We start from the raw sequence: 13,651 nt of genomic DNA, 5'->3' as shown, positions 1-13,651 counted from the left end.
GGACCGATACAAGCGATGCAGGACAGTGCGATCCGCTCCCCAAGATGAACCGCTAACAACTCTGAGGACATTAAGGGAACGTGTACAACGGGCCGCCAAATAAGAGACATGTGGAGACCAACACAGTTTCCTGTCCAACATGAGCCCTAGAAACTTAGTTGTTTCCACGAATGGGAGAACAACGGGACCGAGATGTAAGGATGGCGGAAGGAACGCTTTATATCGCCAAAAGTTGATACTAACCGTCTTCTCTTCAGAGAACTGGAAGCCATTTGCCACGCTCCATGAGTAGAGGCTGTCTAGACAACGCTGAAGGCAGCGCTCCAGGAGGCATGTTCTCTGGGCACTGCAGTAGATCGCGAAGTCATCGACAAAGAGAGAGCCTGAGACATTAGGTGGAATGCAATCCATAATTGGATTGATCGCGATGGCAAAAAGGGCTATGCTCAAGACGGACCCCTGAGGCACTCCGTTCTCCTGGAGGAAGACGTCGGACAATACGGAACCCACACGTACCCTAAACTTTCGATCCGTTAAAAAGGAATCAATAAAAAGGGGCAGGCGACCGCGTAGGCCCCACCCGTGCATAGTGCGGAGGATACCTCCTCTCCAACAGGTATCATAAGCCTTCTCCAAGTTGAAGAACACGGCTACCGTTTGGCGCCTTCGCAAAAAGTTGTTCATGATGAATGTCGACAAGGTCACAAGGTGGTCAACAGCGGAGCGGCGGCGACGAAAGCCGCATTGGACATTAGTAAGTAGCCGTCGAGATTCAAGAATCCAGACTAACCGAGCATTAACCATGCGCTCCATCACCTTACAGACACAGCTTGTAAGAGAAATGGGGCGGTAACTAGAAGGAAGGTGTCTATTCTTCCCGGGTTTGGGTATAGGAACAACGACGGCATCACGCCAACACATGGGGACCTAACCTTCGGTCCAGACGCGATTGTAGGTACGAAGAAGGAAGCTTTTGCCCGCCGGAGAAAGGTGTGCCAGCATCTGAATGTGAATGGCATCTGGCCCCGGAGCAGAGGACCGGGACAGTGCAAGCGCACGTTCGAGTTCCCGCATAGTAAAGGGGGCATTATAAGTTTCCAGATTCAGCGAGTGGAAGGAAGGTCGCCGAGCCTCTTCTGCCTCTTTCCTGGGAAGGAAGGAAGGAAGGAAGGCAGGGTGGTAATGAGCGGAGCTTGAAACCTTCGCGAAAAAGCGGCCAAAGGCGTTGGAGACAGCCACAGGATCAACAAGGACCTCATTACCTGAGGTCAGGCCAGGTACCGAGGAGTGGGCCTTAATGCCCGACAGCCGGCGCAGGCCACCCCAAACGACGGAAGAGGGAGTAAAACTGTTAAAGGAGCTGGTGAAAGAGGCCCAACAAGCATTCTTGCGTTCTTTGATGACTCTACGGCATTGCGCTCGGAGACGTTTGTATTCAATACAATTCGCCAACGTAGGATGGCGGCGAAAGGTGCGTAAAGCACGTCGTCGAGCACGGATAGCGTCCCTACAAGCCCCGTTCCACCAGGGGACGGAAACGCGACGTGAAGAATAGGTAGTACGAGGAATGGAACGTTCGGCAGCATTGATGATAAACAGCCGTGAGGTATTCGACATGACTGTCACAACTGGGAAAATCGTGGTCCGGAAAGATCGCCAGGGAGGAGTAAAGACCCCAGTCAGCTTTCGGTATGTTCCAGCTCGAAGGACGTGGGGATGGGGCGTGGTGCAGGAGACGAATGACACAGGGGAAGTGGTCGCTCGAATAGGTGTCAGAAAGGACATACCACTCGAACCGACGGGCAAGAGTGGTAGAACAGATCGAGAGGTCCAAGTGGGAGTAGGTATGAGTAGAGTCCGAGAGAAGGCGCCGGTATTGAGGCAGACAAGATGGAGATGGTTGATAACATCTGCCAAGAGTGAGCCTCTTTGACAGGATGCAGGAGAGCCCCAAAGGGGATGATGGGCATTGAAGTCGCCAAACAATAAAAACGGCGGGGGAAGCTGAACGATCAGGTGCATCATATCAGCCCGACTAACAGCAGATGACGGAGTGTAGATGGTACAAACTGAAAAAGTAAAAGCAGAAAGAGTAATACGGACAGCTATTGCTTGGAGTGGGGTGGTCAATGGGATGGGATGGTAATAGACATCGTCCCGAACGAGCAACATGACCCCACCATGAGCTGGGATACCATCCACAGGGGTGAGGTCATACCGCCCCGAGGTATAGTGGGTAAAGACAATACGGTCAGTCGGGCGCAACTTGGTTTCCTGGAGACCAAGGACGAGCGGACAGTGCAGGCGAAGGAGCAGTTGTAATTCCTCCCGATTAGATCGAATACCTCTTATGTTCCAATGAAACAACGCCATCGCTAGTCAAAAAGTGGGGGGAACGAGACGGGGGAAGAGCTGGTCACCTCGACGGCCGCGGAGGGCCAGGTTGCGAGGGAACAACGCTAAAACCGACGGGAGGCGGATCCGGTTCCATCAACTCGTCGCCAGCTGCGGCCGCTGTCCCTGGTTGTGTAGGAGGGGCAGCATCATTTGCCGACGAGAGGCCAGCTGAGCGCCTGGCAGCAGAGCGTCCCGGCGAAACTGAGGACGGCCGGGAGCAGCGACTCACGGATGGAGCGTCAGACGAAACGCGACGGGGTGGAGAGGGGGATAGAGACTTCTTCTTTGAGGCCTTCTTGGAAGGCCGAGGAGGCACAGGGATGGTGGGCTGGACCCGAAGAAGGTCCTCACGTGCGGGGTCCGTTTTGGAACGCCGGACCTCGGAAGCTGGGGTCCGGAACGTTTCCCCGATGGACGCCTGAGAAGAGGATCACTTCTCAGGTGGCGGGGGGAGAGGAGGAGGAGGAGGAGGAGGAAGGGTGGCCCCTGGGTCAGAGGGGGCGGGGGCCACGGAAGAGGATGATTTGGAAGGGAGGGATTTGGGAGGCGGAGGCAGAGCCCCCTGATGGGCGGAGGAGGCGGAGGGGGGACAGGATAGGGGTGAGGATACCGCGGAAGGAGTGGACACAACTGAGGCAAACGAAGTGGTCAACGGCACGGGATGGAGGTGGTCATACTTCTTCCTGGCCTCAGAATAAGAGAGCCGATCCAAAGTTTTGAGTTCCTGTATCATCTTCTCCTTCTGATATGCGGGGCAGTCTGAGAATCTAGGCAAGTGGAGGCCAGGGCAATTAATGCACCGAGGTGGTGGGGTGCATGTATGTTCCTCATGAAGAGGACGTCCGCAATCGTCACAAAGGGGCTCAGCCTCACACCGTGACGACATGTGCCCAAAGCGCAGACACCGAAAACAGCGCATAGGAGGCGGGACGTACGGTCGCACGTCGCACCGGTAGCACATCACCTTTACCTTCTCCGGGAGAACGTCCCCCTTGAAGGCGAGGATAAAGGCCCCGGTGTCGATGCGACGGTCTTTGGGGCCGCGCTGGACTCGCCGGACGAAATGATGCCTCGGCGCTCCAGGTTGGCCCTGAGCTCCTCATCAGACTGTAGCAAGAGGTCACGATGAAAAATAACCCCCTGCGTCCGATTTAGTGCCAGATGCGGGACAATGGACACTGGGATGTCCCCTAGGCGGTCGCACGCCTGGAGCGCTGCCGACTGCGTGGCGGAGGTGGTCTTGATAAGAACAGACCCTGAACGCATCTTGCTGAGAGCCTCAATTTCCTCGAAGATGTCCTCAATGTGCTGAACAAAGAACATGGGCTTGGAGGTGGCGAACGTCCCCCCATCGGTTCGAGAACAGACCTAATAGGGGGGGAAGTACTTCGCCCCAAGCCGGCGGGCCTGTCCCTCCTCCCAGGGAGTGGCCAAGGGGGAAAGGGCAGGAGAACCAGAACTAGAAACGGTACCTTTTCTTTTGAAAGACTCGGCCGCAGAGCGACCTGACACGTGTTGACGTTTCTTCTGCGAAACGTCCGCCCCGATACCACCCACTCCGACCAGGGGCTCTCCCCACGGGTGCCACCCAGCCTCAGCAAGGGCCACCTGGCAGGATGACCGTTGCCGGGAGTCCTGATGCCCCAAGGAGACGGGCATCTACTCCTTGGCCGACGTGGGGAGGGTGCGGCTCAGGTATCGGCAGTACGATCCCTGTGTTGTCAGGAGGCTACAACCTAGAGGGTACATGACGACCCCACCACAACGGGCTGGCTACCGTGCTGGATTTCTGGTGCCATGGAAAGTCCATCATGATCGCTGGTGCAGATGGGGACGCACTATGGGCGTAACTTGTACAACCCATCAGGCGTTTAGGCCCAATTTGAGGAATAGCGGGCATGGTTACAACGCCGGTACAATGCCGAGTGCCAAGGTCTTAGTGCACTTAGGACCAGTGGTACACCACGTAAGGTGTCCTTCCCCAAAAGGCTCGCACTTCTGTAGAATTTTGAAAAATGGAGGTCAAACCCCAAGGGGGACCATCACATGGAAGGCCGAAACGGTTGAAACTCCTTTTAGTCGCCTCTTACGACAGGCAGGAATACCTCGGGCCTATTCTTACCCCGGACCCGCAGAGGGTGCGGGGGGGGGCGGGGGGGGGGGGAGTGCGGGGGGGGGGGGGAGGGGGATGGAGGAAGATCGCGAAGCCCTATAACCAGCTGCTTGTGGGCACTTATGCCACTGTCGGGTGTCATCCTTCCCACTTGTTGAAACCTGGGAAGGGAGGGACCCGAGGGACCCCCTGCAAGCAAGAGAAGCCGAAGAAGTTGGACGCTTCTCTGGCTTAAAAACGGGGACGGACGTCCCTAATGGGTGGAAAGGGTATTGCTCCCGAGGTAGGTTGCGCGGGAGCAACAGGGTGGGTACTGCCTCCCATGGGCAAGGGGGCATGTGGAGTCTTACTGCTCAGCGATCTGGCTGGAATTCGCTGAACTGATGGGGCTAGCATGGTTGTTGGAGCAGTGGCATATGAAAATGTCATTCGCACAGGGATGTAGTCAGTCATATTTCCGCTTAGCCTCAGTAAAGGTCAGTCAGTCCAGGGTCTTATATTCCATGATTTTTCGCTCTTTCTGTAAGATCCTGCAGTCTGGCGAGCAAGGTGAATGATGCTCTGCACAGTTGACACAGATGGGAGGCAGAGCACATGGAGTATTGGGATGTGATAGGCGTCCGCAATCTCGACCTGAGGCTGGAAGTACAGCGGGAAGACATATGGCCGAACTTCCAGCACTTAAAGCACCGGAGAGATAAAGGGCTTGACATCACAGCAGTAGACCATCACCTTGACCTTCTCCGGTAATATATCACCCTCAAAGGCCAAGATGAAGGCACTGATAGCAATCTGATTATCCTTTGGACCCCGATGAACGCACCGGACGAAATGAACACCTCGACGCTCTAAATTGGCGTTCAGCTCATCATCAGACTGCAAAAGTAGGTCCCTATGGAAAATAATACCCTGGACTATATTTAAACTCTTATGGGGTGTGATCGTAACGGAAACATCCTCCAACTTGTCACAAGCAAGTAACCTTTGTGACTGGGCAGAGGATACCGTTTTTATCAATACTGACCCAGAGCGCATTTTGGACAAGCCCTCCATCTACCCAAACTTGTCCTCTAAATGCTCTACGAAGAACTGAGGCTTTGTGGACATGAAAGACTCCCCATCAGCTTTCATACAAACTAGGAACCGGGGCGAATAACTGTCACTGCCATCCTGAGACTTACGATCTTCCCACGGTGTGGTCTCCCAGGGGAACATTTTGGGATCATATTTCTGAGCGTTAAATTGAGCCCGGGAACGCTTAGAGACTGCTGGCGGCTGGCCACCAGCAAGAGGTTATGTACCACGCTTCATTACAGGTCATCCGCCCTGATGCCACCCACTGGTGCCACCCATCTTCAGCAAGGGCCACCTGGCAGGTTGGCCATTGCCAGGAGTCCCGATGCCCCAAGGAGATAGGCACCTACTCCCTGGCACATGTGGGGAGTTAACAGCGCAGGCATCAGCAGAGCGATCCCTGTGTTGGGGGGCTACAACCAACAGATACATGGCGGCCCCACCACAACGGACTGGCTACCGTGCTGCATATTAGGTGACAATTAGTCCATGGTCGTCGTCAGTGCAGACAGTGGCACTGCACATTGCATGGCAGAAAGTGCACACAGGAACGTATCCATGCCCAAGAGATGGAGAGCGAGCAGGAGTGCAGTGCAACGACAAATAAGATGGCGAAAGGTCTCAACGCACAATGGACACAAAGCACCAAGTAAGGCGCCCTTCCCCAATCGCCTCGCTCTTCGGAATAATTCTGAGATATGGAGGTCAAACCCGACAGGGGACCAACACATAAGTGCCAAAACATTTGAGACTCCTTTTAGCCGCCTCTTACTACAGGCAGGAATACCACGGGCCTATTCTTACCCCCGAACCCACAGGGGGGTGTCCTGGGAAGAAGGCACCCTGGAAGGTGTCCTGTTCGCTTGTGATGTTTGAGAAGGACAAGGCACCTCCAGCTGCAGTAACGGGATGGTTACCATTGGTGCTGTGGATTTGAGGATCAAAGGAACTGTCCCCACCTCCAACTGAAGAAAACAGGCACTGACTGTGTCCAGGGCGAGGAGCTGCTATTTGAGACATTTTAATTATGATAGGTGTGGATTTTGACAGAATTTTTGCAAAGTTTATAATCATATTGACTGTGTGAAATCACTCACAGTTTTTCTTAGATCTTCATAAGACAGGTAGTCAAGTGCTTTACATTCCTGGATTTTCTTCACCCACTTGAAAACTGAATGTGTCAGTGAACAGGCGACTGGTGTTCTGGGCAGTTTACACATGCAGGTGTTCATTGCATGGACGGCAATCATGCAGTGTCCTCCTGCACAACCCACGAGTAACCTCATTAATACAGGAGGAGGAAATGTGTCAAAATCTCTGCTGCCTAAAACGTTCCATGGGAGGAGGAAAATAGGATCTGCTTATAGACCATGACCTTAATTTTCTCAGGTAAAAAATTTCCACTAAAGGCTAGAATAAAAGCCCCTATGTTCACCCTATTTTCCGTAGGTCCTTTCTGACTGCGATAAACAAAATTTACTCCATGCCACACTAGTTTAGCAAGTAGTTCTTCCTCTATTTGTATTATTAGAGCCAAATGAAAAGGATTCCTTCAATCCTGTTGAGTCTGTTACAGGGAGAGATGATAACTGGCGTAACCCCATGCTTGCCAAAGACCTGAAGTGCTTGTGATTGGCTACAAGTCAAAGTTTTCAATAACAAAGATCCATTTTGTATTTTTTCTATTGCAGCAACTTCTCCAAATCTATCCTCAACTTTTTCAAAGAAAAGTGGCTTCACTGGTGCAAAAGATTCTCCATCGGTCCTGGAGAATACCAAGAAATGTGTGAACTGACCACCACTCCATTTTCTCGCTCAACTTTCAGCATGGCCAAAGACGGAAACATCTTGGTGTTTAAAGCCTCTGCATTAAATTTCCCTCCCCCCACCCCCTGTTAGAACTGCCATGTTGGCACAGCCACAAATATGCATGTGTTTCATCAGTTTCATCACGGATTGTCTGCCCTGATGCCACTCACTCCGATCTGAGGCTCTCCCCTCTCCCCATGGGTGGCACCCAGCCATGACCGAGGCATCTGGCACAGTACATGTTGCCCGGAGTCCTGGTGACAAAGACTGGACAGGCACCTACTCCTCAGCATACATGGGCAGGTTACAGCTCTAGCACCAGCAATGCAATCCCTACAGTGTCAGGTGAAGGCACATTATGACCCTTCCCACACTGAATTGGCCACAACACTGGCTTTCAGGTGCAAACATAAATCCACCAATAGCAGGTGTATAAGATCACAGCACATGCTCCATATATGGTGTCCTTTTCCGAACAGCCCTTACAGCTGTAAAATTTAGAAAACTGGAGGTCAAACCCTGAAAGGTTACCAAGTAGGTAATTAGGCCAAATCTGTTAAGAGAACTGCTGTGGAATGAGCTAAAACTGGTGGGTGCCCTAATAATAGCCAAGTCATCAACATAAAAGCTCGACTAGTTGCCTCCTACACCAGATGATTTTACACAAATTCTATTCTAGCCCTTGAGATGGCAAGGGAAGACAGTAAAGAAGATGAAGAACTGTTTCAATATGTGGAAAATGTTTGCCACAGGCAGAAAATCTGCAGATATAATTAAAGTTATACATAGCAGTGGTTACAGAAAGTGAACAGAGTTCAAAACAAAATGAAAACCAAGGTAATGTGTGTACAGCAGGTGGACAAGTTGTACATATAAATGTTAAATGTGGATGAATTTTAACATCTTGGAAGTGAAACAGATAAAGAAGGCCAAACAGCCAATCTGACGATAAACTTGGCCTTGAATTTTGAATGTGTGTTCAAAATTTCAACCATCGTTGCTCTGAACAATGTTGGTTGCGTCAAATGACATCATTTAGAAGCACGAACTGAATTTGTGAATTATCTCTATGAGCAGCAGAATTCTAGAACAAGTTAAGTTTATTTTGTCAAAATGAATATTCCACAAGGAAACTATAAAATTGTGAGGCAGATTTGCTGGCCAGTACTTAATATCAAGAGAAATGTCTGTACTGCTAACAGACACATTTAGAAGACATAGCCTACACTACCCTAGCTTTCAGAACTAATAGCTCCTTTCTCTGTGAGGAGACATGTATCGGAGGAAGTTAAAAAGAAAGGGGAAGTCCCTCAGACCCCAAGATAAAAGGGACTTATATGTTGTTCACACATAGGGAAGGCTTTGATGACAATAAACAAGTGACAAGGGGTTGGGGGAGGGGGGGGGGGGGGAGGAAGATAGGGGGGGGGGATAAGGAGTTGCCTTTAAAACTCTGATGTACTCTTCCACTTCATCTTTGTCTTCCATTGTCATGATGGCAGATGGCTATCTTTATCCTGGGGTCTAAGTGGCCTGCGCTTCCTTTATGACCTCCCCAATCTATCCCCCCCCCCCTCTCAAAAAAATAACTGAAAAATGAACTATTATTTCTGAAAGGTAACATTGATGATGTATTGTGAGAGACGACATGGGTAACAGATAGAACAAAAGAATGACAATACTTCTTTTTCATTTATATTAGTTTTTTACATGTAGGTTACAGCGACAGACTGATCTACAGCACTGGAAGATATCTCTTATGTTGGAATGAACATTTTGGATGCGAGTTGGTGAAGCGGTATCTAACGTATCAGTTAATCTGGATTACCAACAAGCATGTAAGTTGTCAAACTATAGTACTGTAATACCACTGTCCTGTAATGAAAGGTGATAACTACAGCACATTGTCGTATTTCAACATATAATTATGGTTTACAATTTTCACAAGGAGATCATGTGTAAAATACATGCTAGTAATGTCTGTTGGCTTAGCTTTTCAGGTGGACGGTGGTACATAACTGAATATGGAGAGAACAGAGTCTGGAGTTGATGCAAGGGGCACAACAGTCCAGGAGTCATCAATGGATATCTCAGTGTGTGCAGCTAAGAACATCAGCACTATGTTTGACATTGTAAGTAGGCTAATTGGGAACAGTCCACGTGTCATCACTAGAGTGGCCAGCAATGAAGAACAAAATTATGTTTTGTATTGCAAGTTACCTGAAACAAACTGTGTGAATCAAGGTACATTACACAATACGGACTTACCAAATGAGGCAGTGCAGCTGTTAAAGACACTGACCTCATTTGGGATGATGGGGTTGCTCTGTATGGCCATTCTGATCTCAGTTTTCTGTGGTTTTCCTGGATTGGTAAGGGAACTGAGGCGATGTTTCCTTAATCAAGACCACAGCCAACCAAATCCTCTATCCCCATATGCTACCTGTCCTATCCTCATAAAGCATGTGAGTTTTATGACAGTCTTTTTGATGTGCCTGTCTGCAACTCAGCATCTCCACTATTTGGTGAGTAGCAACTATTCTTTTCATAATATCGTTACATTCCATCTTGGATTTCCCATTGTTTGATGTTACATATGCTATGTGTTGTATATTTTGACCTATCGATTTGTATTGTATTACTCTGACAACTTTTATTTTATGTAGTTATATCTTGGCATTACAGCAGTCTGGTGGAACTGGCAAAACTCCCTGCATGTACAAAAATGTTTCATTATGCACTTCACTTCAGGTAACTACAAGATTAACAACATATAACTAAAGCTCGTCATAACATATGAATACCCTCAAATAACCATGAAAAGTCCAGGATTGCGTAACAATATGTAAAGGATAGATTGCTACTCATTACGTAGAGGAGGTGTAGAATCGCAGACAGATGCTATCAAAAGACTGCTAAACTTTTAACTTTCTGGAAAAAAGGAGCAGACATAGACAGTAGCCGTGTGTGTGTGATCTGCTTTATTATGAAGGCCTTTTGACTAAAAGCCAAAAGTTTAGCTGTCTTTTCATGGTGTTTGTCTGTGATTCTATGCCTTCTCTATAAGGTGTGTAGTAATCTATCCTTCTCATACTGTAGCGGTAACTACCGCTATGTATAGAGAAACTATCCGTGGTAGTAAAATAGGGTGACTTGTTGGTAATGCAAATGGTAAGCTTAGATCAACTGGCACGACAGCGATAAATTATAGTTAGCTTATAAAAGAGTGTTTACGATTTACTTTTATTATTATTTCTGCAATAACTCACAAATTATCAACCGAAGACATCAAACAAGGTATGGATATTGACGGACTTGTTTCAAGGGCGAGAGGAAGACAGTTACAAATGATGAAAGGAAGACGACTTATACCTCGCAAAAACATTTTCAGGTGGAAATTCACATTATTTGCAACCTTCTGCATATCAACTTCGCGTAACAGTTTTCACACAGCCGTTCAAACAATCATTGTTCCCATGTCTAATCCAGAGATGGAAAAACCTATATTGCAGAATGAAAAGCATAAACAGCCACAAACACTGAAATGATTCGCAAAGTAAAAACGTTAATTTACAAGTATCTTTAATAAACACGTACTGTCAGCTTCTCCTAAAAATTAACCTCGATTACTGACATAGAATTTGTTATAGAATAACATGGAAAGCATCACAGGATCTTAAATGCATAACAATGACATATTACTTAGGTGTGGTGGTTGCACAAACTGTTGCCCATACCTCGCCAAGAGCCTGGATACTGTTGACTGCTCCAATTATCTTCTGATGATCGGTTTTGAAGTGAACTGCAATATCCAATGTGTCTACATCACCAACTGCATTTAGATACTTCAATATATCCTCTTGCAGATTGAAACCCATCACCAATCCAAAAAGCCGAACTTGATTTCGATCCGTTAATGTTCAAACTTTCCTTTCACTGCTGCCTAACGACAATGCTCCACCCCTTTCAGGATACCACCAGGCCAACACCGGTCGAAATAACAACTTAATCATGTACTTTCACAGAACTGTCAACAACAAATGTTACACATACAAGCGGCACGTGCACATCGTCATCATCTGCTTCCGCGACTCGCTCGCACACGGCCACACGCACTCAACTGACTCAAGCAGACAAGCACTAACATCCTTGGTGCCACCTTGAACAGGCGTCTAAAGCTAGCGAAATGAGGGATGCTCAACTACCGGACCTACCGATAGATGGCTCTAGCGCGTGCCGGCCAAAGATTTTATCATTGAGTGTCCGCCATATCTGAATTTGGCGAAAAACGAAGTGCCAAAACACGGATGAAAGTGTTTTTCGTTCTGCGCCCTGATAAGTCTTTTATATTGGATGTTCTAGATATCTACACATCAACATAATGAAGTGTTTCTAATCTAGTGAGAAAAAACAGTGACAGTTCTGCTATGAAATTCCTGTTGTGGAAGTTTGACAAGCTGACCTATAAATTGTTTACTATTAATTTTATGAGTGCTTTACTTATTTGCCCGTTTTAAAATACTATTTAAGATTCAATGGAGCTCAAAAAATTACCTTGGTTGCCAAAGCTTTTAACTACAGGTATAATTCGGAAAATCAAGTGTGGAAAACAGTGAAGACGTGTCTTGAAAAAAAGTTGACATCGTTTGCTTAGGGGTATCTTTACTGACAACAGAAATTTCAACTGAACTATTAAAGTATTACTTCGTTATAAACGGAAAAACTGTTATTTTTCTTTATCTGCATATATGCTGACACTGTAATTGCAACATTCACTTACGAATTTGGCTCTCTCTTTGATCAGAAATTTAAATTCCATAATTTTATTAACGCCTGTACATGACACAGTGTATTTTAACTGAGTGATAAGGTAGAAGCACCAGTTTTTGACAGTGCTTCAGTCTTCGATACGAGACAAGAAATACATTTAAATGAGACAAACACAAAGGCCAACGTTAAGGCTCCTCTTAAATGCATAACTCGTATCATTTGGAAGTTAAGTGTAGTAATAACATTATATTGGACTGATCCATGATGATGTAGGAAGTGAAGGAACTTGTTGAAAATAACATCGATCACAGCTGTTAATTTTAAGGTTGGGGTGTCTTAAAACTGTAATTTTCCAGTCTGACACCCAAATAATGGCTGGTACCATGGTTTTATTTTAAAATTGAATTCAAAACAGGTCAGTGAGCAAAATTAATTAGACTATGAATTACAACCATGGAATTTTATTTCTGTGAATCTTGGTTCCAGTCTTTGACATGGTGTCAATCACTGGAATGACTGGTTGTCATGATATGGCCCAAGCAAAAAACAAACCTGAAAGCGAAAGCAGTAGAAGCTGGCCAGACAGGCACCCCAATGGCTGCTACAATCTGTGTTAGACAAGGGTGACATTATATTGCAAATTTAGTGTAAAAAGTTCCATATTGTCTGAATTTGTCCTATACTGACAGGACATTCTAGTCCAGTCGATTTTCTTATCTGCAAAAGTACACTAGACAATACCAGCGGTACAAAGGTAGTGCCAAATTACAAACTATCCAGTAACAACAGAAGTATTGCTGCACAATGTACAGTAAATAACATGTAGTAATCTGAGACATTCAGAATTGGTTTGAAGAAATAGAACAGCATTTGGAAAGAGAGTAACATTTTGAAAATAACAAATGACACAAGTAGAGTTTTCAGTTCTTATGAAAGCTTGCTTACTTTTTATTTTTTTCTTCTTCCTCTCTCTTCTCCATTCTCAAGGGAAAAATGTGATAAAATAAAAGTGCAAGAAAGTTGTGTACAATGTTGGAAATGATGAAAAAGAAAATCTCACTATGCTTTTAACAGCATATGCTGCTGTAAAGCTTGCTCCTCCTAAGAACATGATTTTCTCCCATATATATCCCCCCCCCCTCCCTCCTCCATGTGAAGAGTATTCCTGTAATTATAGCTAATAGCATACTAAGAACATGAGGGTGTCACAGTGGAGATTTGTTTTCTGATACAGACGTCTGATACAACTATTCCACAGCAAAACTTACTTTCAACAGGTGTGGTAGCAGTGCATTCCCATAGGATAACAGAATATTATGTCCTCCAGGAACCACATTGGGTACACCACTTACAGCATAAACTGTACAGCAACTACAATGTTTTGTGAGCAAGTAATACCAGTCAGTATCTTTAATTTTAACACAAGTCTTGACTCCCTTAATTACCTGCTTATACATGTGCTTGTACTACAGGTTAGTGGTAAAGTAA

The 13,651-nt window shown here is 46.8% G+C and overlaps 1 protein-coding gene across 2 annotated transcripts in view; it reads right to left on the bottom strand.

Moving 5' to 3' along the window:
• Window positions 1–11,546, bottom strand: part of LOC124595719 (phenylalanine--tRNA ligase alpha subunit) — a 135,470-nt gene extending 123,924 nt beyond the window's left edge. The window contains exon 1 of one of the 2 annotated variants that reach the window (XM_047134589.1): window positions 11,131–11,546. In XM_047134589.1, the coding sequence (XP_046990545.1) occupies window positions 11,131–11,271 (141 nt within the window). In that variant the 5' untranslated portion in view covers window positions 11,272–11,546. The remainder of the gene's footprint in view (window positions 1–11,130) is intronic. The other variant, XM_047134597.1, reaches the window with a different exon arrangement.
• Between the last annotated feature and the right edge of the window lie 2,105 nt (window positions 11,547–13,651).

This window comes from Schistocerca americana, chromosome 1, assembly GCF_021461395.2.
Source record: "Schistocerca americana isolate TAMUIC-IGC-003095 chromosome 1, iqSchAmer2.1, whole genome shotgun sequence".
Taxonomy (NCBI): Eukaryota; Metazoa; Arthropoda; class Insecta; order Orthoptera; family Acrididae; genus Schistocerca; species Schistocerca americana.
Note: the sequence above shows the minus strand (reverse complement) of the source record. Positions and strands in the feature narration are given on the sequence as shown.